A 27,719-nucleotide genomic window follows, 5' to 3' on the forward strand; every position below is an offset into this window, starting at 1 on the left:
ACACACACACACACACACACACACACACCCAACATTGTACTTATGAGAACTTAATTGATTTTATCAGAAGTTAATATTAGGGATCCAGGAATGCCATAGTCTTACCTCCAAGAATCAAAATTCAGTAAAGAGCATAAAAGAAACTTAAGAGCATTTAGAATCATAGCAAGTCACAGCAATTTGTTCACTTGTTTGAAAGGAATGGGCCATGATGCTGCATAAACTGCTTTTTCAATAAATTTATCATGACCCTGTAAGAATTAGCAATGGAGGAATTTTGGAAGTCATTTTAGAGATGAATGAAAAGAAAAGTTTAATGACTATGGTTTTCTATAAAGTAACAAAAACCGTCTTGGTAGCTCTTTAACCAAAAACACCCAAATTCCATTCACTACCAAACAACAAATTCTCTTAAAAAAAAAAAAAATAGAAGACATTTATCATGATTGCTATTGCTTACTACCTCAGAGAAAATACCAACCTAGCAAGAGGCAAAGGAAAAAAGCACACGAGTGAAGGACTTCTATATTCCTTTTTAGCATGCTGGTCTTTTCATAGTCTTTGCTTTTTTATTTTTATTTTTTCAAATGCAGTATGTTCAGTCACAAATCACCTAGAAGCCAGAAAAACTGAACATTCTGAACTCATCCAACCTGGGAAAGTATCTCTAGGATCTGACAGAATAGGAAATCAAAGGAGTCTTCTCAGCTAAATGTTGCCTGCTGTCTCCCTCAGAGGCTGTGACAGGAATAGCCCTCCAGCCTCTGGACAACTTGGCTTCCTGACTGCCAGGGACATTCTCTTTAATGGCCAAGTCCACATCAAAGCCCAGACCTTTCCACCCTCTCTCGCCCAACTCTGCTGCGTTTCAAGCCTTACTTTGTCCTTTTGCTTAAGAGAGAAACAGGAGGTGTCTCAAAGGCCAAGAGTCTGCGTCTTGTCGATAAAGAACACTTTGAAACCAACTGTACAAATGCCTCAAGTAAAGTAAACGGCCATGACATGAAACCAATTAGTCGATCCTCATAGCCCCTCATGAATGTAGCTCCTCATGAATGGATCCATTTGTCTTGTCACATGGCCTGACTGAACAGGACAGATAAGGCATTCATTTATTAAGGCTTCTAGGATATCATGACGTATACCTCAAGCAATAATAACAATCAAAGTTTCTGCATACTAAGTCTGTTACAGGCACTGCATTAACAAATCTAGGTGTATAGCTTCATATCGTCTTCCCAACAAGTCTATAAAGAGACTTGCTGAGAATATCATCCATTCAGTTCAGTTTAGTTCAGTTGCTCAGTCATGTCCAACTCTTTGCGACCCCATGGACTGCAGCACGCCATTAGAATATGAACACTGTGGTCACATAGGCTCAAATTTTAGCGTTTTCAGGAGATAAGAACAAGTTAAAAAGAAAAATAAAATATAAACCAAATAAATGTATCTAACTGTAAAAATTCAAGTTTCCACAAATGTTGAAATAACAATTTTTTGAAAACTAATGCCTTTTCAAGGCCCTGAAAACCATTTTGCTGCCTGGTTACTCTGAGTGTTAGGGAAACCTGCCATCAACCTTTTATGTGAAAATTATTCCAATGACCTCACCATTAGTGAGACGTCACACTGTCAGCCACTTATATACTGAATACCCAAGGGAAACAACTTGTGTAAGAATATTTTAGTTAATGCTAAGGTACGTATGTGAGATGGATGGCAGAAAGGAATTAAAAGCAGGACTCCCTAGGAACAGAAATAAGCCTGCCCAATAGTAAGCAAATCACTTACTCAACCATGCATTTATTCCTTTTTTCTTTTAAGAAGTAATTTTTGAACTCTAATTATATGTAAGTCTGGATTCAGACAATAGAAATGCACAAAAATGATCAAGACGAAGCCTCTGATCTTGAAAAGGTGACCTTCTAGAGGGGTAGACAGACAGAAATGAACCAAAACAGAAGATGGCATCAGATAACATGTCCATCAGAGAGAAATGGATGAGGAGAGCTAGTTCAATGCTGTGACCAGGAAAGCCTCCAGAATGCTGAATAAAATAAAGCAGTAGGCACAAGAAGAGGTGGACAAGGAGCATTCCAGAAGAGAGTATGTTCAAAGGCCCCAGGGAAGGAGAATGCTTTGTACTTTGTAGGAAAGCTCAGAAGCCAGTGTGGTTGGAACAAGCAGGTCAAGGTAGGATGGAGAAAGAGGGAGAGGCAGGCAGGGGCCAGGCTACGGAGGGAGGACTATGAGTGTTATTCCAAATGTGCTAGGACATCACTGTCAGGTTTTGAGGAGGGTGAAAGGGTCATCCTGGCCACTGACTGAAGGACATACTACAGGGGAGTGGCAGAAGGGAGACACCTTTGGAGGCATTTGTTACTCTAGCAAACATGCTCCTAAGGCTTCAGTTGGGGCACTCACAGTGAATATGAGAAGTGATCAGACTCTGGACGTTCTGTGAAGGTGGAGACAGCCTTCTGATGATTAGATGTGGGTGGGAGAGGACTGCCCCAACGGCTCAGTGGGTAAAGAACCTGCCTTCAAAGCAGGAGTCCCAGGAGATGCAGGTTCAATTCCTGGGTCAGGAAGATCCCCTGGAGAAGGAAATGGCAACCCACTCCAATATTCTTGCCTGAAAAATCCCAAGGACAGAGGAGTCTGGCAGGCTACAGTCCATGGGACCGCAAAGAGTCGGACACGACTGAGCAACCAAGCACAAGTGGGAGAGAAAGAGGGGAGCGGGGAACAATTCCAGGAACGTGCCTGGTGATCCAGGGGCTACATTGGTACTCCCAGTGCAGGGGTCCCAGGTTCAATCCCTGTTCAGGGAACCAGCTTCCTCATGCCTCAACTAAGAGTTTGTATGCTACGACCAAAGATTCTGCATGCCACAAGTGAGGCCAGGTTAGCCATATAAAATAAATAAATAAAAAAGAATGATTCCAAATTACTTGGCCCCAAGTACTAGTAGCACAGTTTCTTGGCACTGAATTCTGACCTGAAACAGCCCAGGAAAGGGGACAAGAACTCAGATATCAGGTAAATGAATAAAACCTGAATTTCACTTCTATACTCTGCTTTCTGAAGCTGTTTCCCACACCTGGAACTCACAGGCCAATTTCTTCATATGTCTCCCATAATTTAAGTCTACTCTTAGGAAATGGTCAATAAATATATTCACAGGATATTAAGTTACACATGTGTGCTTGCTCAGCATGGCTGACTCTTTGCCACCCCACGGACTGTAGCCTGCCTGGCTCCTCTACTCATGGAATTTTCCAGGCAAGAATACTGGAGTGGGTTGCCATTTCCTACTCCAGGGGATCTTCCCAACCCAGGGATCGAACTCAGGTCTCTGGTGCCTCCTGCATTGATAGGAGAATTCTTTACCAACTGTGCCACCTGAGAAGCTCCACATACTGAGTTATTATTAAATATTTCATCATTCTGAAAAGGTATATGCAATTTACAAGAAGAAATCAAGATTAAACCAAGGAAAGAAATGTCTAATAGAATACATATTTCCACAAAGAAATAGAGGAGACAATTTCCGGATTAGGAAAAGCTCCTCAAGGCCTGGAAATCTCATCCCCTGGATAGCCAGCTTATCTTCCTGAGAGTACTGTTGTCTAACCCTAGGAATCCTGTACTCAAACTATTCTCCAAATTTATGGGGGAAGGCTAGAAGGTGTAAGGAATGAATGCATTGCTCTGAAGCAAGGAATAGAGGCATTCTAAATTAACCAAGTCAAATTAGAAAAGTAGGTACATTTAGTGACTATTTTAAAAAGACTTAAAAAAAATAAAAATAAAAATAAAAAAAGACTTTTATCCTACTAAGGTGACATAAACTGATTTTAATAGCAGTAGTATGGCAGAACAATCAGAGTTTTATAGCAACCCTTGCCCTTTAGAATGCATGCTTTGCCACTTTCAGAAGGCTTAGAATTGCTTACAAGGTGTGGGTTTCTTTTCTCCTTCTAAAGGCTTAGATCTAAAGCAAAGCAACATGGAATAGAATCTTCAGTGATCTAACAATGACAGATTGAAAGAATCATTGCATTAGTGAATGGTCATGTTTTGACTAAGCACATATAGCTTTGCAAACACTCAGAATTGAAACTCTAGCGCAATGTATTCAAATTAAATGTGCGTATATTAAAAATCAGTGTACTGCAGCATGACTAATTTATGATAATGACTGTTGTCCTTTTAAAATTGTAAATGCATCTAGAAAAGTATTAAGTTGTCATTTTTTTTGCTGAACAGACGACCAAAATAAAGAGAACTGATCGAGCTTTATGTGTTTTACGCTCTAGTAATTTTTTATTGAATAGAGTGGGACTATTGATTATGGTAAGCTACTCTCAAGTGCAAAGCTCTTTGCTCTTCGGCAGATGACTTTGCCAGCCAAACTCCATGTATGCATTATTAATAGATTTCTATCACTACACACAGCACTTAGCAATACGTTAACTTTCTTACACTAACAGGGGAACAAATCTTCCAACCAGGAGAACTGAAAGTGGCACAACAGGGACTCATGAAACAATATGCACCAATAAAAGATGGACTCAATAAAAAGGCATCAGTCTCCTTCTGCTGAAACAATTTACAGATTCTTTGAAACTGCTATTTCTTTCCCAAAAAGATTTTCCTGAGGGTTCCAGGTCATGACTCCTTTACTCCTCAAGTGCTGTAGAAAAGCTGCTTAATTAAAATGATTTTTAAAAGCTTCCTTAAAGAACTCATTAATTCATTTAACCACCATTTATTCAGCTTCTATTATGTGCAAAGTGTCAGGGACTACGGTAGACAAGCAATGGGAAAAAATCAGTAGATGTGGTAGGCAATGTGTGTGCCATTCTTTTCCAGAAGTCAAACTTTTACACATGAAAAATCCACCTGCAATATGGGAGACCCAGGTTCAATCCCTGGGCCAGGAGGATCCTCTGGAGAAGGGAATGGCAACCTACTCCAATATTTTTGCGTGGGAAATCCCATGGACAGAGCAACCTGGCAGGCTACAGTCTAAGAGGTTGAAAAGAGTCAGACATGACTGACTAATATTAACTAATTGTGATCTCATTTCTCACCCTTCTTGAACCTACTCTTATAACCAATGATGATAGAAGCTTTTTTTCTGGAAATCCAGATACACTTAGCAAAAGCAAGGCAGCCACTGAGGACCACTTTACATCAAGTTCTGTGTGTTAATTCCTTCCCTGGGTAGGTGTCCATATTGAATATTCTTTATGAAGCCAATTTTAGATGCCTGTTATAGAAACTGACTTGAATTCTTCACACACGTCATAATAAGTATCAGCATGGAATAAAGCACCTTGTGAATAAAATTATTCTGGAACAGAACTACATTTGATGATCTATCCATTGTCTGTTGAGCATTTACTCTAAGCCAGGCACTTTTATAGATGTTACCCACTCTGAAGTAGAGGAGGCAGAAAAATAAACTAACAAAAAATCCATATGTTTGGGATGAGTTATGGGAACATTACCAACTATTAAACACTCTTAAAGAACATAGTTATAAGGTTTGAAGACACACTAGTTTTTAATGAGAGTATTATACAAGATTCTTGAAATGAATGAACTAAGACAGACTGAAATTTCCTGAGTCCTCCACCAATCAGCACAGCGAAGGCTAAGCAGATGTTGAACAAACATCTCTTCAAGACACAACATCCCTCTTCTAACACTTACTTCATTCCAATGGGCAAAAGAAGCCAAATACTAAGCCAACTTTTATCTACCATCCCTTCTCTTGGCACCATTACTTGGCTTTAACACTCATCTAAAAAAAGTAATCAATTGATCCCCAGAGTTTTCTCAAGGGAAAAATAATTTTATCTAGAAACATAAGATCAGGTTCAATACCTTAAAGAGAAAATAGGAAGAAACAGCTTGGCCACAGCAGGTTGTTTTATAAGCACATCAAAGTGGATAGAAGACCCACATAGACCTCTCAGAGTCTGCACAGACAGACCGTTTGGGAAGAATCTCTAGTTCACCCAAAACAGAGATAAATTAACACATACTAGAGGTAAGGAGAGACAGTTTATGAGGCCCCATATTTTTCAGTGTCAGACCAGGATGTTGAAGCAATGTTTAGGAAACTGTTTTTTTCTGGGCAGTAATTCACACACTCTATGTAAAATATCAGCCATACAGTGTCTGCCTAGAGATCTTCTTAAAAGTTTTACTCTATATTGGTCACTGTTACCTTTTAACAGCACTGTCTTATATTAAATTTTAAATGTTAAATTAACATTTAAGAAATACAACAGTCATTTTGGTGTGAAAGCTGTTGTCTCCTGGGGAGATTATAGAAGTTGCTGGTAGGTCATCCATGGTGTCAATTCCAAGAAAGATGTTGATAGTTTTCAGTATTCTTGTCTGTCACAGTGTGTTCAGCCAGAAAAGGCTCTCTGCGTAAGTACAGAGGGTCTGGAGTCACAGCTGTTGTAGCATCAGGTCAGGTCCCAGTTGTCTGTGTCCTCTGCCTTTTCTTATGCTATCCAGTAACCAGAGGTTCACAATTTGGATGGAGGATGTAAAGTCTGTAAATTGTCACCCTGCTTATTTAACTTATATGCAGAGTACATCATGCAAAATGCTGGGCTGGATGAAGAACAAGCTGTAATCAAGATTGCCGGGAGAAATATCAATAACCTCAGATATGCAGATGGCATCACCCTTATGGCAGAAAGTGAAGAGGAGCTAAGAAGCCTCTTGATGAAAGTGAAAGAGGAGAGTGAAAAAGCTAGCTTAAAAATCAACATTCGAAAAATGAAGGTCATGGCATTTGGTCCCATCACTTCATGTCAAATAGATGGGAAAACAGCATTCTTTTGAAAACAAACTTAAGGCTATATGTGTGTGTACATGTGTGTGTGTTAGTTGCTCAGTTGTGTATGACTCTGCAAAACTAGCCTTAAGCTCTTTCTCTCACAAAAAGCTTAAGGCTATACAATGCTAACTCCCTTACATGGTTGACTCTTGAACAACTATAAGAGGTTAGGGGTGATGATGTTCCACAAAGTTAGAAAATTTGCTCTGTTAGTCCACCCTTTGTATCCAAGGTTCTATATCCATGGAATCAACCAACCTCAGATTGTGCAGTGCTGTATTATTTAGTATTGAAAAAAGTCTGTGTCTTAGAAGACCTGCACATTTCAAACCCCGGTTGTTGAAGTATCAACTGTAGTTCTAAAGTTTCCCAAGTTAGATTAACACAGGCTGGCCTCAGTCTTTCAGGTCAACTTATGCTAGATTCCTCGAGGAACTGCCAAAGTGTTCAGTGTTGGGGCACTTTGCTAGCAGGGGCTCTTCTTGGTCACAATTGCTTTCATGGAATCATGCCTTAGCGACTGGCACTCACAGTGTTCAAGTGAAGATGTTGATTAGTGGATTCTAGGCCGTGAAAAGAGTAGCCCCCGAACTGCACAACTAAAAACCATCGTGAACAGTAATATTATTGAAGGAACTAGGAAGTAAGCACATCTCTAGCTCATCTCTTCTTGGAATACATATTCTTCCTCTAATTAACTGAAACGCTAACTTCCTCACTTCCTTGAAGTCCTCCTCTAAACCCCAGTCCTTGATCCTGCTTGTTCAAATGAAGCTTCTCTAATGACACTCTTTAATTCTATAACCTGAGCTGACCCCTATTACAGCATTCCAGAAGTCTCTATCTTTGCCCTGTTCTAATGATTCATTTTTTTCTATATTTCATACACAAAATATATAGTTTGTTTTATTTATTACATTTATTTAGTATATCTTCACTAAAATTTAGGTTCCATAAGAGGAAGGGAACTTTGTCCAATCTATTTTCTTAGGTATCCCAAATATTTAATACAATGCTTGGCACACAGCAAGAGTTTAGAGTATATTTACTGAAAAAAGGAAAACATCTCCAACAGCAAAGATGGTAGAAGGGTAAAACCAAATGACATTCCAAGAGAGGACATTTACCTACTGAGGAGAAGGATGGTGAATTAAATTTCTTGATACATATGAAGCGCTCATGAATTCTACGAAAAGAGAAATGGACATTTCTGATTCCTAAGAGATTTTTGTTTCTATTTCCCTTATTCACAATAAATTTTAATCACCGATGTCAAACTAACAAAAGTTAACATACCATCTTTATGGGCTTCCTGAGGTAGAGGCCACAGCTCAAATCTCAGACAAATAAGAATGTCAGCCAATGTTAATTTTGTTGTTATTTAAGTGTGCTCCTTCCCACCACCAACTAGAAACAGAAAACACACCATTCTCCCTAGAAAAACCTGGTTGGTATTCAGTGAATTTTCTAAGACTCCTATCTCCTAAAAATTCATTCTTTGAGAAGGTTTTTAGAAAATGTCATACTTAGCGACATTTCTATACAGCAGATCGAGAGGCCCAGGTTAACCTCCAATGAATTTTTTGTCAGGACCTGTTTTCCAACATGAAAGTTCAATCAAATGAAGCTCAAAGCAGAAATTAATCTTGGATAAATCTTATATGCAGAGTATATCATGTGAAATGCCTGGCTGGATGAAGCACAAGCTGGAATCAAGATTGCCAGGAGAAATACAAATAACCTCAGATATGCAGATGACACCACCCTTAGGGCAGAAAGCAAAGAAGAACTAAAAAGCCTCTTGATGACAGTGAAAGAGGAGGGTGAAAAAGCTGGCTTAAAACTCAACATAGAGAAAACTAAGATCATGGCATCTGGTCCCATCAGTTCAGTTCAGTTCAGTTCAGTTGTTCGGTCATGTCCGACTCTTTGCGATCCCAGAACTTACTCAAACTCATGTCCATTGAGTCGGTGATGCCATCCAGCCATCTCATCCTCTATTGTCCCCTTCTCCTCCTGCCCCCAATCCCCACCCAGCATCAGGGTCTTTTCCAATGAGTCAACTCTTCACATAAGGTGGCCAAAGTACTGGAGTTTCAGCTTCAGCATCTGGTCCCATCACTTCATGGCAAATAGATGGGGAAACAATGGAAACAGTGACAGACTTTGTTTTCTTGTGCTCCAAAATCACTGCAGATGATGACTGCAGCCATGAAATTAAAAGATGCTTGCTACTTGGAAGAAAAGCTATGACTAACCTAGACAACATATTAAAAAGCAGAGACATTACTTTGCCAACAAAGGTCTGTCTAGTCAAAGCTATGCTTTTTCCAGTAGTCATGTATGGATGTAAGAGTTGTACTATAAAGAAAGCTGAGCACCAAAGAATTGATGCTTTTGAACTGTGGTCTTGGTGAAGACTGTTGAGAGTCCCTTGGACTGCAAGGAGAGCCAACCTTTCTATCCTAAAGGAAATCAGTCCTGAATATTCATTGGAACGACTGATGCTGAAGTTGAAGTTCCAATACTTTGGACACCTGATGCAAAGAACTGACTCACTGGAAAAGACCCTGATGCTGGGAAAGATCAAAGGCATGAGGAGAAGAGGACAACAGAGGATAAGATGGTTGGATGGCATCACCGACTCCATGGACATGATTTTGAATAAGTTCTGGGAGTTGGTGATAGACGGGTAAGCCTGGTTTGCTAAAGTCCATGAAGTTGCAAAGATTTGGACATGACTGAGTGTCTGAACTGAACTGAGCTGAACATCTTGAGGTATTACCATTATATGGTATTTTCTTGGGAAAAACAACACATATGAACGCACAGATATGTGTATCTATATGCTCATCTGGGTGTATGTCTTCACTAACATGAGAGTCAGTGTTAGGTATTGAAAAGATCACTGACCTTGAAGTCAAATGAACTTCAACTTGAATAAAAAAAGACAATACCAATTTACATCACTTTTACTATTAAACATGTCCCATTTAAATGATAAACTTCATATTATTCCAAATAATCTTTATAACATCTCTGGTAAAGTTATTGACCTAAATCATATACTCAATAAAAGGCAGTCATTCTAAACAAAAGTTGATACAACTAAACTTCTTCAACATCTTCATGGAGGTACTGTTCTTACTTACAAGAGAATTGCATAGTTATTGACAAGGAAAAGAGAAAAATGGAGGGATATTTATAATTCAAAAAACAGATGAAAATATCAGGAAAAGGTCATCAGCCATTCCTTGAAAAGGATGAAGGAGAAAAGCACACATGTGAAGTTATCATTTAACTCAGATTCTACTCCTGGCAGCCTAACATTGAGAATCTTCCTAAACTAGGCCTCCATAGGGAAAATATAATCTTCGAATCACCCAGAAGAATAACTTTCTATTCTATTAAATTATTATAGAATAGGTAATATGCCAAAGAATATTCAAAGTACCATACAATTACGCTCACCTCACACGCTAGCAAAGTAATACTCAAAATTCTCCAAGTCAAGGCTTCAACACTACGTGAACCAAGGACTACCAGATGTTCAGATGGATTTAGAAAAGGCAGAGGAACCAGAGATCAAACTGCCAACATCTGTTGAATCATAGGAAAAGCAAGAGAGTTCCATAAAAACATCTACTTCTGCTTCATTGACTATGCCAAAGCCTTTGACTGTGTGGATCACAACAAACTGGAAAATTCTTATAGAGACAGGAATACCGAACACCTCACCTGCCTACTGAGAAATCTATATGCAAGTCAAGAAGCAACAGTCAGAACCAGACATGGAACAATGGACTGGTTTCAAATTGGGAAATGGACTGGTTTCAAATTGGGAAAAATAGGTCAAGGTATATTGTCACCCTGCTTATTTAAGTATATCATGTGAAATGCTGGACTTTATGACATACAAACTGGAATCAAGATTGCCAGGAGAAATATCAATAACCTCAGATATGAAGATGACACCACCCCTCTGGCAGAAAGTGAAGAGAAACTCAAGAGCCTCTTGATAAAAGTGAAAGAGAAGAATGAAAAAGCTGACTGAAAACTCAACATTCAGAAAACTAAGATCATAGCATACGGTCCCATCACTTCATGGCAAATAGATGGGAAACAATGGAAACAGTGACAGACTTTGTTTTCTTGGGCTCCAAAATCACTGCAGATGGTGACTGCAGCCATGAAATTAAAAGACGCTTGCTCCTTGGAAAAAATGCTATGACCAAACTAGACAGCACATTAAAAAGCAGAGACATTTCTTTGCCGACAAAGTTCCATCTAGTGAAAGCTATTGTTTTTCCAGTAGTCATGTATAGATGTGAGAGCTGGACTATAAAGCTGAGTGTTGAAGAATTGGTGGTTTTGAATTACGGTATTGGTGAAGACTGTTGAGAGTCTCTTGGACTGCAAGGAGATCAAACCAGTCAAACCTAAAGGAAATCCTGAATGTTCATTGGAAGGACTGATGCTAAAGCTGAAGCTCCAATACTTTGGCCACCTGATGCAAAGAACTGACTCATTGGAAAAGACGCTGATGCTGGGAAAGATTAAAGGCTGGAGGAGAAGGGGACGACAGAGGATGAGACGGTTGGATGGCATGAGTCTGAGCAAGCTCCGGGAGCTGGTGATGGACAGGGAAGGTTGGCATGCTGCAGTACATGAGGTCGCAAAGAGTCAGAGACTACTGAGCAACTGAATTGAACTCATTGCAGTATGCCTTCCAAGGGGAGATTCTCTTACTGGCAGAAATGAACCCACCTGAAAATAACAATAAGAATCAGTACACCTGTAGCGCCTCCTATGTGCTAAGCAGTGGGATAGACAGTGCTAGTCGGCAGCTCTTCAACCTCCAACACAGGCAGCATATTGAGACACATGTTATTGAAGAGGGGAATGTGCTAAAGAAGTTGTATAGATTTTTCAAACATATATAGCTAATAAGTAATGGTATATAATTTTTCCCAAGGTTTATCCAAGTTCAAAAAGGACAGAGACCTCAGGTTTTATTTCCAATCTTATGCTTTGCCCCAAAACTAGTGTCTTGAAAGATTGAACACATACTTAATACAATTAGGAAGGATTCTGTGACAGTAGGTTAACCTGTCAAGAATCAAGAACTACATCTGCTTTCTCTGCTTTTTCAGGCAAGAAATGGCGTAAATTTAAGTAGCCATCTTACTAAAAAATGAACAGTCAATATGTAACGAGTATGTTGAATTGACCCAGGTTTCTATGGTGAGGTGGAGGAAGTGAGTGACTAAGAATGTGAAAAGAGGAACTTGCTCAGTGATACCCCATTCCCCAACCTCTGCCCTCCTCTTACATGCATTCTTTAAAGTATAAGGAATAGCCAGGCCTATCAACAACACCAGGTGAGTTTGTAACCTGCTTACACTTCACATATCCCAAGTGATTAATTCCTACAGTAAGTTATGTTTTGCTTCACTGTTTCACTGAGGAAATGCTCTCAAATCTTAGAGACAATAAGAAACGAGAAAAGATCTATTTAATATAACTACAGACTTAAGATATAGTTCAGGGCAGCTGTGCAGCAGGAATTATCACAAATTCATCCCCAACCAACTTCTGCACAACTTCTATCATTATCAGACTGAGTCCATTGTAAGCCAACAACCAGATGAAAATACACTGGGGTCTTCACCAAAGGCAACACTATCAGGCAAAATATAACCAATATCAAGGTCTTCAATTTAGCTATTCATTTATGTCAACCCTTTTCCAACATTTTCCATTTCCCTAGGGACCTGAAATAGAAACAGTGCCCCAGGGTGGCAGTGAATTTCAGAGAAAGAATGTCATTAGAATCAGGGGGCTGTCATTCATTAACTAAATAACCTCAGAAATTGCTTAATCTCTCTAAGCATCAATGGCCTTATTTACAAAATGACGATGCTGATGAATGACTTCTTAGGTTATCAGAAAAATTAGGTCTGGCACATCAGGCAATGATAACTAATGGCTATTAAACATTTATGATGTGGCAGGTGCTGGATGAAGTGAGTACGGCTAGTAGAAACGCAACCTGAGATACTATATTTAACTTACTTGCCAAAATGCAGATAACTGGAAAGTTCTCAGAAGTAGGATTGGAAGCGAGGGAATCAATGCAGCCTATGCCCTTATCCTACTGCATTCTACTGCCTAATATGAAACTTTGCACTGAGTAAAGACTCGACAAGTATGAGACACAGCCACAGTGACTGGTAACATGTCTATATCACATACAATCAGATTATATAGAACAACTGAACACTCATGCCAAAGAATACACTATACCTGGGACATAAGTGCAGAAGCTCCCCTTCGACAATGCAGGCTTCTTTCTCGAGAAGTTCAGGGCAATCCTTCCCACCTCCAAGAGCAACGTGCTTCACATCGCGGCTCCTGCTCCTAAATCCTGGCGAGAGACCCCCTGAACGACAGGTCTTAGAGCAGGGGCTCCAGGAAGACCACTCAGTGGTTTCACAGTCTTTCGGCATGATGCAGGACTGGACAGTCAAAGGGAAGGAATCTTGCATGCAAAGGCTGAAGGAACAGAAACAGAAAACAGCAGGCCATGGGCTAAATGAGTGCAATCACATTATGAAGTACCTAGTCTGGATTAAAAACAAAAACAAACAAAAAAACCCTGAAACCTGGGTTTTTCAAGTTTTCAAGATAAGCTCTCAAGTAAGAGGAAAAAAAATTTTTTTAATAGAGGCATCATGATAAACCTATTAAAGGTCTTACATGTTAAGAATGAACACTGGATTTCATCTTAAACTGTGAAGTTACAATGTTTCACTCTTACCAGACACATAAGTAAGATGAGTCTATCTTGTACCTTGTCCAAAGCATCCTCCGAAATAATGGAGGTTCTTCTGTGCTTTCACTTTCTGATACAGCCTACAGTTACTCTTTGTTCAGTGGTCCTCAGAGTCACATACTGCATTGTGCTTCACGGGCATTTTCTTACAACAGTCTCATGAGTTTACCTATTATTACTCCCATTTGTAGATGAGAAAACTTAAGATCAGGAAGGCTAATTCATTTGTGTAAGGCCACAGAAAAGTAAATGTAAGCTTTTGAGTATTAATCTGTCCATTCTTTTACATACTGGTCTATTAAAAATAAACAAATGTGGCATTATGTTTCCCCATATTGTTAGGCTCTGCACATCAATTTCCTCATCTGCAAAACTGAAGTCCCTTCAAATGCTAACAATGTAATTGGAAAACAGATAAATAAATAAAAAGATATGATAATGTGGTAAACTCAACATAAAATCATTTCCAATGATGAAGAGAAAAACTAATGAGGCAGTGATAGACCACACAGGAAAGCTGGGGGTAGGGGTAGGGGGGCAATTCTGAAACAGAAGGACATCTGAAATACACTTTAAAAAATTAATGGGAACTTCTCAGGCACAGAAAGAAGACTATTTTAAGTCAAATAAGTAGCATATTTGAAGCCTTGAGATAAAGTTTGTGGGCATAGGAACCAGCGGTATGCTAGAACTGGATATACTATTCAACGAGGACCAACTGTAAAATTTTCAGAATTTTGCAAGCTGGTTGATTTCATGTAACTAGCTTAAAATTAGCCATGGTCAGAGTAGTTATACTATCGACATCAGCAAATGCTACAAATGAAGCCGCCTGCCCTATCCTGACCCTTCGGCCAACAGAACTGGTGGTCAAATATTCACAAGCACACCAATGGCAGAAAGTATGAACCATAAATGGACACATTTATGGCACATAAAATTCAAAGAGGAAAGTGGATAAATATGAGGAATATAGTTCTGTAAAAAGTATGTCTGGAAAAGCTTCATGTCATGGACTAAGGACTTTGGATTTAATTGAGTATTAAATAATTTTAAGTGGAGGAAGTCAAATTCATGTAGGAAGATAATAATAATTCAAGTATTAATTGACATTCTTTGCTTTTTCATTTTGTTTTGTTAGTATTTCCCTTCTTCAGTCAAAGACATCCATTACTTTGGATGAAAGAAAAGGATAGTTTTGAGAGGAATATAAATCAAAGAAAGGGTTCAAACACTGTTCAAACGCTGACTTTCAAAACTGGGCCTATGAAAACCTGGTGGAACAACAGCTACAGAGTCTGGCAATGGTTACTTTGTATGTATTTAAAAGGAGATAAGTATTAAAATATTTCCAAATTTCTGACTTGGAAAAATAATGAAAATTAAGGGAGCCAATAAAGAAATAGATTATAGAAGAGAGTGCAGGGGAGACTACTACATGTTTATACTTGGCCAGATCAATGAGTAAAATATGGTGAGATTTCAATATAGATGTCCTTCATGAAGGGGCTTCCCAGGTGGCACCAGTGGTAAAGAACCACCCCCAGCCCCCCACCGCCACTGCAGGAGATATAAGAGACATGGGTTCGATCTCTGGGTGGGGAAGATTCCCTGTAGAAGGGCATGGCAACCCACTCCAGTACTCTTGCCTGAAGAATCCCATGGACAGAGGAGCCTGGCAGGCTACAGTCCATAGAGTGGCAAAGAGTCAGACATGACTGAAGTAACTTAGCAGGCTTGCGTGCATGCATCCTTCATGAAACCACAGAGAGTTAGTATGGTTTTCAAACTTCACAGTGATATAAACATGTGGTACAATATTTTTTAAAGTCTATTCAGATCATGTGATTCCCTTCAAAATGAAAAAAGTAATGTATACTTCATTATCATTACTCACTTCAGTTAGATATTTGGGGGTCTTGGGATTGAGATAAAATAGGAAGAATCCTTGTTGAAAATTTCCCGCCTAAATCATAATGTATCATCATTGTACAATGGGGAGAAAGGAGGGAAGGACCATCTCTTTTAAACTTATGACACAACAGACAGCTGTTGATTAACAAGTTATAGGTTTTGACTTTTCAGAAGTCATAATTGGCTGAGTTGTGTCCTGACACAAATTCATATGTTGAGGTCCTAACCTTCAATATCTCAGAATGTAACTGTACTTGAAGATAGAGTCTTTAAAGCAATAATTAAGTTAACATGTGGTCATGAGGGTAGGCCCTAATCCAGTATGACTGGTGTCCTTATAAGAAGAGATTAGTACACAGACACAAATGGAGGGAAGAGTATAAGAAGATATGGAAAGAAGACAATCTTCTACAAACCAAGGAGAGAGGTCTTAGAAGAAATCAGTCCTGCTGACACCTGATCCAGCCTCCAGAATTGTGACCAAATAAATGTCTGCTGTTTAAGTTACAGTCTATGCTATTTTGTTAAGGTAGCCCTAATGAATGGATTTTAAAAAGTTTCTATATTTGCTCATACTTTTAAAGAGTTTTAATTTCCAAAGTTGATCTTCTTCTTCTTTTCATAATGAAGATCCCACACTATATAGTCCTTTGTCTACAGAAGTGGTGGTTTGGTCCTTACCATTTGCCAGTAGTCATTCTCATCTTCCCTGAACTATGTTTTCCTACTGAACCAGAAGAAGGGGTAAGACTCCAACAGTACAAGCATTTGGATGGAATTGAGTGAATTAATCAAGGGTTTTTGTAACTCTGAAAGCAGTTTCTAATTCTTGGAATTAGGAAGGGCATATGTTTTAATGATTACATATTTACTATTTTAATGTTATAATTTAATAGCAATATTTAATATTATTTTTACCAACTTACCTCCTTTATTGAAAAGAGTAATCATAAAAGGTACCACATAGAGCCCTGGTCTGACATAATCAGTGAGGTTACTTCTTTTTCTGAAATAGTGTATTAAACACTAAATGGTCTATCAGAAGTATCTGTATCCTGAATTCTGTATCAAAATACATTTGCATGAACTTAGTCTTAAGGCTACTTAGCTTCATTATCTATGGAAAAAAGAATAATAAAATGTGATCTGCTTACCCTGTCTGGAGTTATAGTATTAATATCTTTCAGCCCAAGTAGATTCACCTTATAAACTAAAGCCCCAAACAAAGATTATTGTCTATACACAAATAAGACTCAATTCTTTAATAGAAGGTGATATGCCTTTTTAATAAAACAGACATATACTGCTGATTTAGCTTTTAAAAAAAGACAGAAAAGCCAAGGTAATTAAACCTCCTTGACATTTATAGAGTATGTTGTCATTTGCAAATTACTTCACAAGTATTCAAATGTAAAGGAAACCTTTGAAAAGAAAAATTACTCTAGTTATTATTACTTCCTCTGGAAATATAAGGAAATCTCTTTACTTACAAAATAAGGACAGAAACACTTATAAAAACCAACAGAAAATTACCCGCACTTCATTTACGCTTCAATTACTACTTTAAGAGAATATTAAAGAAACATGTAGAAAAGCTGAGTAATATAACAAACACTCCCACACTTTACTAGCAAAAGCTAACATTTAGCTTCAGATTTTATTAAATAAATGTTTAAAAATTATAAATTCAGGTCAATAACCTGTGTCTTTTACAATCTTAGTTCCATCTCTCTTCTTCATACATAGCCATTACCTTGAAATTGATTTCTATTATTCTTCACACATTTTTATATTTTAAGTAGGTATATGTTCAGAAATAACATTTATTGTCTGGTATGTTTTCAAATGTTTTACTTAAATATTCCTTTATTATTCATATTACTCTGGAAATCATTTTTCTCATGTGATATTATGACTTCTACATCCATTTGAAAAATGCAGATATGGCACATTTATTTTTATTAGTGAGCAATATTCCAACAAGAATACAGGGCAATTTATTTATCCATCTTCTCATTAGTATACCTTTTGGTTGTGTTTAATTTCTTTTGATTCCATAGGATTATGTTTTAAACTTCCTTTTGCATGTCTCAATGTTGCTATACATCTGTGAGCAAATTCCCTAGTATTTTTGCCTGAAATTGGGCCATAAATATTCATGTAAAGCAATATAACAGGTATTGTGGTATTTTTCCTTTCCTACATGCTAAAAATTCTTGGTATTATTAGATGTTTTTTTTCCCCAAATGTTGAGAAATTGTATTTGTTTATTTCCAGGTTACCACTGAGCTGTATTTGTATTTTTCTTGAATCATTAGTGACTACTCAGATTTCTATCCTATGAATTTACCATTCATATTATTTGTGCATTGGTAGACAATGCACAGATTGGCATTGGCAGACATAGGTAGACTGCTGCTAAGTCACTTCAGTCGTGTCTGACTCTGTGCGACCCCATAGACGGCAGCCCACCAGGTTCCCCCATCCCTGGGATTCTCTAGGCAAGAACACTGGAGTGGGTTGCCATTTTCTTCTCCAATGCGTGAAAGTGAAAAGTGAAAGTGAAGTCGCTCAGTCGTGTCCAACTCTTAGCGACCCCATGGACTGCAGCCTACCAGGCTCCTCTATCCATGGGATTTTCCAGGCAAGAGTACTGGAGTGGGGTGCCATTGCCTTCTCCAGATAGGTAGACTAGTGGTCCCCCAAAGATGTCCATATCCTAATTCCTGAAAGCTGTGAACACGTCTAAGCTGTGAACCTTACCTGCCAACAGAAACTTTGCAGATGCAAAGATACTGAGAGGAAGAGATGATCCTGGATTATTCAGATGAGCCCAATGTAACTATTAAAGAGTCCAAAGGGAAGCAAAGGGGCCAGACATAGAGAAGCAGATGTGTTAATAGAATCAGAACCCACGTCAGATGTGCTAATAGAATCAGAACCCACATCTCCTATGTCCTCCTTCACTGGCAGGTGGGTGCTTTACCACTAGCACCACCTGGGAAGCCCAACAGAATCAGAGGCTGGGATAATATAAGGCCATGACCCAAGGAAAGCAGGTAGCCTCTAGAAACAGGAAAAATGCAAGATAATAGATTCTCCCCTAGAACCTCCAGAGAAAAACAGAATAATATCTTCATTTCAAGATTTCTTAACCTTAAGGCTTCTGACCTCCAAAACTATAGGATAGTATATTTACATTGCTTTAAGCCTCTTAGTTTGTTATAATTTGTTATAGAATCTATAGGAAACTAATACATCTTTCTAGTGGGATGACTTTTTCTTATTTAAGATGAAAACTTACACACATTGTAACTGATGAAAGTAAATACAGAGAGAGAAATACAAATTCTACATAGTAACCTGCTGTTTTTTCCTTATGCTACAAATAACTTTTCTCATAATATTATTTTTAATTTGTATATAGTGTTTTTGTGGTATGCAATATTTAGTTTGTTTTTCAGTCTTTCCTTTTATAGTTTGTGGCTTTTTTTTTCCCCACCATGTACAAAACTTTTTTTCTCCTATCCCAATGTCATAAGTTATACTCTCATACTTTTCCTTCTAGAGAACTTTTATGTTTCTGATTTCCTATTTAGGTCATCACTCAATTTGATATATATTTTCATATGTGGTGTTTTATAGGAAGGAACTCCTATTTTGGAAACATCAACATTAAACTCACTTCTCCTTGTTTAACCTATATAATTCTGTTTTTTCCCTATTTTCAGTATTGTTTTTCTTTCAAAGAGATTGCCTCAAATTGAAACTGTAATCAGAAATCTTCCAGCAAACAAAAGCCCAGGACAAGATGGCTTCACAGCTGAATTCTACCAAAAATTTAGAGAAGACCTAACACTTATCTTACTCAAACTCTTCCAGAAAATTGCAGAAGAAGGTAAACTTCCAAACTCATTCTATGAGGCCACCATCACCCTAATTCCAAAACCAGACAAAGATGCCACAAAAAAAGAAAACTACAGGCCAATATCACTGATGAACATAGATGCAAAAATCCTTAACAAAATTCTAGCAAACAGAATCTAACAACATATTAAAAAAATCATACACCATGACCAAGTGGGCTTTATCCCAGGAATGCAAGGATTTTGTAATATCCGCAAATCAATCAATGTGATACACCACATTAACAAATTGAAAGATAAAAACCATATGATTATCTCAATAGATGCAGGAAAAGCCTTTGACAAAATTCAACATTCATTTATGATTAAAACTCTCCAGAAAGCAGGAATAGAAGGAACATACCTCAACATAATAAAAGCTATATATGACAAACCCACAGCAAGCATTACCCTCAATGGTGAAAAATTGAAAGCATTTCCCCTAAAATCAGAAACAAGACAAGGGTGCCCACTCTCACCACTCCTGTTCAACATAGTTTTGGAAGTGTTGGCCACAGCAATCAGGGCAGAAAAAGAAGTAAAAGGAATCCATATGGAAAAGAAGAAGTGAAACTCTCGCTGTTTGCAGATGACATGATCCTCTACATAGAAAACCCTAAAGACTCTACCAGAAAATTACTAGAGCTAATCAATGAATATAGTAAAGTTGCAGGATATAAAATTAACACGCAGAAATCTCTTGCATTCTTATACACTAACAATGAGAAAACAGAAAGAGAAATTAAGGAAACAATACCATTCACCATTGCAACAAAAAGAATAAAATACTTAGGAGTATATCTACCTAAAGAAACAAAAGACTTATACATAGAAAACTATAAATTACTGATGAAAGAAATCAAAGAGGACACAAACAGATGGAGAAATATACCGTGTTCATGGATTGGAAGAATCAATATTGTCAAAATGGTTATAATACCCAAAGCAATCTATAGAGTCAATGCAATCCCTATCAAGCTACCAACGGTATTTTTCACAGAACTAGAACAAATAATTTCTCAATTTGTATGGAAATACAAAAAACCTCGAATAGCCAAAGTAATCTTGAGAAAGAAGAATGGAACTGGAGGAATCAATCTGCCTGACTTCAGGCTCTACTACAAAGCCACAGTCATCAAGACAGTATGGTACTGGCACAAAGACAGAAATATAGATCAATGGAACAGAATAGAAAGCCCAGAGATAAATCCACGAACCTATGGTCACCTTATCTTCGACAAAGGAGGCAAGGATATACAATGGAAAAAAGATAACCTCTTTAACAAGTGGTGCTGGGAAAACTGGTCAACCACCTGTAAAAGAATGAAACTAGAACACTTTCTAACACCATACACAAAAATAAACTCAAAATGGATTAAAGATCTAAATGTAAGACCAGAAACTATCAAACTCCTAGAGGAGAACATAGGCAAAACACTCTCCAACATAAATCACAGCAGGATCCTCTATGACCCACATCCCAGAATTTTAGAAACAAAAGCAAAAATAAACAAATGGGACCTAATGAAACTTAAAAGCTTTTGCACAACAAAGGAAACTATAAGCAAGGTGAAAAGACAGCCCTCAGATTGGGAGAAAATAATAGCAAACGAAGCAACAGACAAAGGATTAATCTCAAAAATATACAAGCAACTCCTGCAGCTCAACTCCAGAAAAATAAGTGACCCAATCAAAAAATGGGACAAAGAACTCAACAGACATTTCTCCAAGGAAGACATACAGATGGCTAACAAACACATGAAAAGATGCTCAACACCACTCATTATCAGAGAAATGCAAATCAAAACCACAATGAGGTACCATTACATGCCAGTCAGGATGGCTGCTATCCAAAAGTCTACAAGCAATAAATGCTGGAGAGGGTGTGGAGAAAAGAGAACCCTCTTACACTGTTGGTGGGAATGCAAACTAGTACAGCTGCTATGGAAAACAGTGTGGAGATTTCTTAAAAAGCTGGAAATAGAACTGCATATGACCCAGCAATCCCACTTCTGGGCATACGCACTGAGGAAACCAGATCTGAAAGAGACACGTGCACCCCAATGTTCATCACAGCACTGTTTATAATAGCCAGGACATGGAAGCAACCTAGATGCCCATGAGCAGACAAATGGATACGGAAGCTGTGGTACATATACACCATGGAATATTACTCAGCCATTAAAAAGAATTCATTTGAATCAGTTCTAATGAGATGGATGAAGCTGGAGCCCATTATACAGAGTGAAGTAAGCCAGAAAGATAAAGACCATTATAGTATACTAACACATATATATGGAATTTATAAAGATGGTAACGATAACCCTATATGCAAAACAGAAAAAGAGACACAGATGTATAGAACAGACTTTTGGACTCTGGGAGAAGGCGAGGGTGGGATGTTTCAAGAGAACAGCATCGAAACATGTATATTATCTATAGTGAAACAGATCACCAGCCCAGGTTAGATGCATGAGACAAGTGCTCAGACCTGGTGCACTGGGAAGAACCAGAGGGATCGGGATGGGGAACACATGTAAATCCATGGCTGATTCATGTCAATGTATGACAAAACCCACTACAATATTGTAAAGTAATTAGCCTCCAACTAATAAAAATAAAGAAAGAAAGAAAGAAAGAAAAGAAAAAAAATAAAAATAAAAAAATTTAAAAAAAGAAAATGAAAAAAAAGAGATTTCCTCAATTATCTTTAAACTGTTTAATTAATTTAAGCATATTTTACAATCATATTTTAATGTCCAATATTTCTTTCTTATTTCCTAATTTATTTTAATATTATTTTACTTTTATTTCATGAATGAAATATTTAATATCTTTGACAATATTATATATAATTTTTTAAATTTACTTTAGTGATCCTTTACTATTATGGCGTAAAATGAAGTACCATAAGCACAGATGTGAAGCTCTTTGATCACAGGTAAGGCTCATTGAAACATTTCTGTTGGCTGATTATGCAGAACTCAGACTATTTTATTGGAGATCGTCAAATGCTGTTCTCCATCAGTCTTTACCCTGTAGCTCACATTTTCCCTAAGATAGCAATTCTGCTATCTCTTGCACTGTGTATGGAGCCAGTCACCAGCTTTATGAAAACTGATTAGAGAAAGAGCTGTCAGAATACTCACACACTATGGCTGGGTTTTCACTTAACCTGCATGTTCAGAGGACAATGTTTCACACTTAAGACTATGTTCTGCAGAGAAGGGAGTAATTTTTAGGTACACTGAACACATTTGTCATCAGAGTTGCTTACTACTGCCTATAATTCTTAAACCTTCTAAGAGTCTTATATTGGTCAGAGTAGAATAGGCTATATTCTGGTAACAAATAAACCCTGGAATCTCTATGACTTAAAATATATGTTCATTTTCCCTTCACAAAAACTTTGGTCTTTGATGCAGTTTATCAGCCTTCCTATAAGACTCTCTTCTACCCAAAGACTTAAGGATTCAGTTTATACCCTTCTCTCTCTCTCTCTCTCTCTCTCTCTCTCTCTCTCTCTCTCTTTCTCTCTCTCCCTCTCTCTCTCTTTAATTTGGTTCTTCCACGTCTTTGCTGTGGCAGGCAGGATCTTGCATCTTCATTGTGACATGTGGATTCTTTAGTTGTGGCAACCTGGGTCTTCAAACTTTTGTTGTGGCATGCAAACTCTTAGCTGAAGCTTGTGGGATCTAGTTTCTTGACCAGGGATTGAACCCAGGCCCCCTGTACTGGGAACATGAAGTCTTAGCCACTGGACCCAGGGAAGCCCCTGGACCCAGGGAAGCCCCTGTATTCATCTTATAAATTCACCATCTAGAATATGTGGCTTCCAAGTTCACATTTAGGTAGAAAGGTAGAGAACGCAAGGGGACAGCCCAAAGTTATTTATGATTTTGACCTGTAAATGCCTTATGTTATTCCTGCCTACATTGCATTGGCCAGAGCTCAGTCAAACGGCTCCAGTATAACTGCGAAGAGGACAGTGAAGTATCTTTGTGTGTGTGATGGAAGAGGCAAAAATGTGACAGGAAAATGGCTTTGTGTCTGATACAGCTGTGTCATGTAAGCAGGTCTGCTTCTGACAGGTCGTCCAACTGAAGGGGGAGCATTCGGCTTTTTCCACCCTGCTAGGTAAACCACCACGCATCCATCTACTTTCCAGCTTCCTATATTTGCTGACATTTCGTTTAAACTATTATATCCTTTTCTATTATATTTCTCCTTGAGAGTTCATGCCTTTTTTATTCCTTTACTGTTATTTAAGTAGGGTTCCAGAATACAGCAGTAATAAATGGTTATGTTCGGTTTGCCGTATTTAACCAAAAACTGAAAAAGTCCTCTGACACAAAGCTTTGCAAAAGCCACATAATTGTCTATTCAATAACTCAACATATTCCTACAGAGCTAAATCTTCCCTACATGTGGAAAAACACTGGCTAGAAGTAATTAAAAATGGATGAGTGAAATATTGAATTGTGAAAGAATTTTCATTTCCATTATGCTTGTTCTAAATTATGTAATATTTGTTTATAGCCTTTAGTACTTGCAAAATACACTTTACAGTTAAAAGGTTATTTTTATAGAAGTACAATTGCAACTAACTAAGAAAGTACTTTAGCAAGCTTAATAAAACTGGGAGCTGTTCAAAAGTACAGATATTCCAATTATTTAGCAAAAATACTGCTATCCATATGGTAGCAACTACCCAAATTATAGCATAATAAGCAAAGAACAGTTGCTTCTAGGGCTTACACATTGTAACTTAGAGAATGATTGCAAGATCACATTGTGAAAATAACACCAAGGAATAAAATGTGAATGGTAAAATGGAGCGAGAAGAACCAGAACCTAGATAGGCTTAAGAAAGAATAGATTTGGGAAACCAGATAGAATATATGCTATTTATTTTTAATGATTTTGACTCCAAATTGGTTGCATTTTTCTCCCATCAGTCAAACTAATAGGAATATCTCAGAAATAAGAATAATAACCTGAAGAAGAAAAACATGCGCATATCAGGTTTATGTTAAATCCCTGGCCACTTCAGAAACAGACTAAAAGTAAGCTGCCTACTACCTATATGATTCAATGAATCAAGACAATTGAAAAAGTTGAGTTTTTAAAATTTTGTCTGGAAACCAACTTTGAAAATTTAAGAAACAGTTTAAAATTATCATGAAAATAATTAAGAATTCCTGAGAAATTTTAATTGGAAGATTATGAGTTTGCTTTTATAAATGCCTTTCCTGGTCACAGTAACCTGATATAATTTATGTCTTACATGACAAGAGGCATTTATGTTAGGTTAGAATTTATTACTAATGGGGGCCTCTGATTGAGATATATGTTGTTTTCTTCTAATCCTCAATATAGTAAAGCTGAGCTCTTAAAATGCCTCTTAATTTCTTATTGTTATTTATGCCATTTTAAACTATTCAATACAAAATAAACCTAAAATCATGCACTAGAGCTAAAATAGCAACATGAAATTCTATTTTAAATATGTTGTTGCTTCTGTGGGATAGAGATTTTTCTATAGATAAAGAGATCAGAACACAGACTGAGATATTACATTCTTGAGAAGAAATATCCTCGAGAGTGATATTATATCAAAAGGGAATGTTTTTAGTATTGTGCTCATTTCCTGTTACCAGAAAACATTATTCAACAGAATTTAAAACACAGTATATGTCTCAGAATAAAATGGATTTTATCTTCTCCAAATTTCTTAGAGTACTAAGAATGATATGTTGGTATATATTTGTGAATGCTTAGAGACGAAAGCAATATCAGCAATCATTTGAAGGTCTTAGCTTCTACTTTCAATTTATGGAAAAGGACACTCATGCCCCCAAAATGTTATGTGATTTTCTAATGGGCACACAGCAAGAATACAGAATGGCTAAGACTAAAATTAAGTTTCTCTGGCTTTTAAGCCAAAATTATATTTACAGTTGATCCATGTGAAAGCTCTTGTTAGAGACTCAAATGTATAATATCTGAAAGTTGCATTTTTAAAAAAATAGTCTATCTTGACTTCAGGTTTGGAGAACAATGGTAGTTACCTAACTCTGAATTTCTCCTACCACCATTACCCCCCCCCCAAAATTGTAAGAGTGAAACAAGCCACACATTACCATTGTGTTCACCATTACTGGATAAAGAGAGCACACACGTAAAAATACACAAACACACACACACACACCTTTACCTTCAAATCACAAGTAAACAGAAAATATTCTAACAGATTATCCATATACCCACTTCAGATGCAACTTACTGGGTGCAGAAAGTAGAGGACAGGTCTTCTAAAAGATTCCATAATAATGATTACAGAGATTATCATACTAAGTAAAGGAAGCTAGACAGATAAAGACAACTAACATTGTTTATATATGGAACCTAAAAAAATGCTACAATTGAATTTATATACAAAACAGAAAAAGATTCACGTACATAGAAAATAACTTATGGTTGCGTGTATGTATGCCAAGTCACTTCAGTCGTGTCCAACTCTCTCTAACTCTATGGAATATAGCCCACCAGGCTTCTCTGTTCATGGGATTCTCCAGGTGAGAATACTGGACTGGCTTGCCACACCCTCCTCCAGGAGATCTTCCTGACCCAGAGATTGAACTCACATCTCTTACATCTCCTGCACTGGCAGGCAGATTCTTTACCACTAGCACCACCTGGAAAGTTTATCAAAGAGGAAAGCATTGGGGGAGGGATAAATTAGGAGTTTGGGGTTAACAGACATACACTAACTATAGATAAAATAGATAACTAACAAGGACCAATTGCATGGCACAGGGAACTATACTCAATAGCTTATAATACTATAATATTTTGTAATATCGTAATATTTGTAACATGGTGAAACACTCAATACTTTATAATAACCTATAATGGACAAGAATCTGAAAATATATATATACACGTATGTGTGTGTGTCGCCATACACCTGAAACTAAAGCAACATTTTAAATCAACTATACTTCAATTTTTTAAAAAAGAGAAAAAATAGAGAGGAGTTAAAGACTTAGATGAACCACAGAAAAATCTTTTCCAGAAAAAGTAAGTTCATCAAACTTCAAAACACAAAATACAGGTCAGAATTTGGTAGTCCTCGTAGAGAAAGTCCTAGCAGAAATATGGAGGAGGAGCTCAAAAGTATGCATGACTGGAAGGGGCAATCTTGAAGAATTATTCCTTTGAAGGATAATTATATAGAGAATGGCTGGTAGTCCATGGAGATGGGGCAAGGAAGGAAAATAAGGAATGGAAGAAATTAAGGATCCTACACACAAAAAAGGTGAAATAAGACACATCAAACTTTCCCCACCACCTCCACCAGCAACAAGGCCCACAAATGACATATCACAAAAGAAGGCAGTACTCGCATACGAGGACGTTTTTGAAATAAGAAGCGTGTTCAAGAAATGAATAAAAACAGAAATAAAGCACACTACATTCATTCTAAACTACACCCAAAATCCTAAAAGTGTGAAAAAGTTTCTATAGGTAAGAAGTGTCCTCTAAACAACCAGATACAAAGTAGAGAAACACTATCATTCAACACAAGAAACTGTAGTAAATATCCTAAAGTAAACATTTAAAGATATTAAACAACAACAACTCAACTTGAAGTAGAAATACAAAAACTAAGACCACAATGGATTTGTAACAAGAATAAGAATTCACTGAATTCAGAAGAAAATAGAAGGAAAAAAATCATTTTAAAAATGAATACTGTATTACAAGATGCCCAAGAAAGAACAAACTCAATTGAAAACAAATTCAAATGAAGGAAAATAGGGGGAAAAACACAACGAGAAATAAGATGAAATAAAAGAAGTAAAGTAGGTCAGAGAAAGTAGGAAAGTAGGCAAGGAGGTCCAACACATATATGTTACATATACTCGGGAAAAAAGAAATCAATACACTGGAAAAAATTAATGTTCTAATCTCCAATAAACCTATACAAAAAGAAAACCTAAACCAATATATTTAAAGGGCCCAGTAGGTACCATGGAAATTTGACTCAGAACAAACAAGCTGTGGCAAACATGTCACATATATAACTGTAAATCTAAGACTATAGTGAGGCTGGGAGCATGGGTAGAAGAATAATATATAAACATTATGTGTTCTGACAAGTAGAAAGAACTCACCTAAGAGAAGGAAG

At 37.4% G+C, this 27,719-nt stretch overlaps 1 protein-coding gene across 1 annotated transcript in view; it reads right to left on the reverse strand.

Annotated features, from left to right (window-relative positions):
• THSD7B (thrombospondin type 1 domain containing 7B) overlaps positions 1 to 27,719 on the reverse strand; it is a 970,494-nt gene that overhangs the window by 591,953 nt on the left and 350,822 nt on the right. The window contains exon 4 of the mRNA XM_070476270.1: positions 13,178 to 13,426. Coding sequence (XP_070332371.1) covers positions 13,178 to 13,426 — 249 coding nt within the window. The remainder of the gene's footprint in view (positions 1 to 13,177; positions 13,427 to 27,719) is intronic.

The sequence above is a fragment of the Odocoileus virginianus genome, chromosome 13 (assembly GCF_023699985.2).
Source record: "Odocoileus virginianus isolate 20LAN1187 ecotype Illinois chromosome 13, Ovbor_1.2, whole genome shotgun sequence".
Taxonomy (NCBI): domain Eukaryota; kingdom Metazoa; phylum Chordata; class Mammalia; order Artiodactyla; family Cervidae; genus Odocoileus; species Odocoileus virginianus.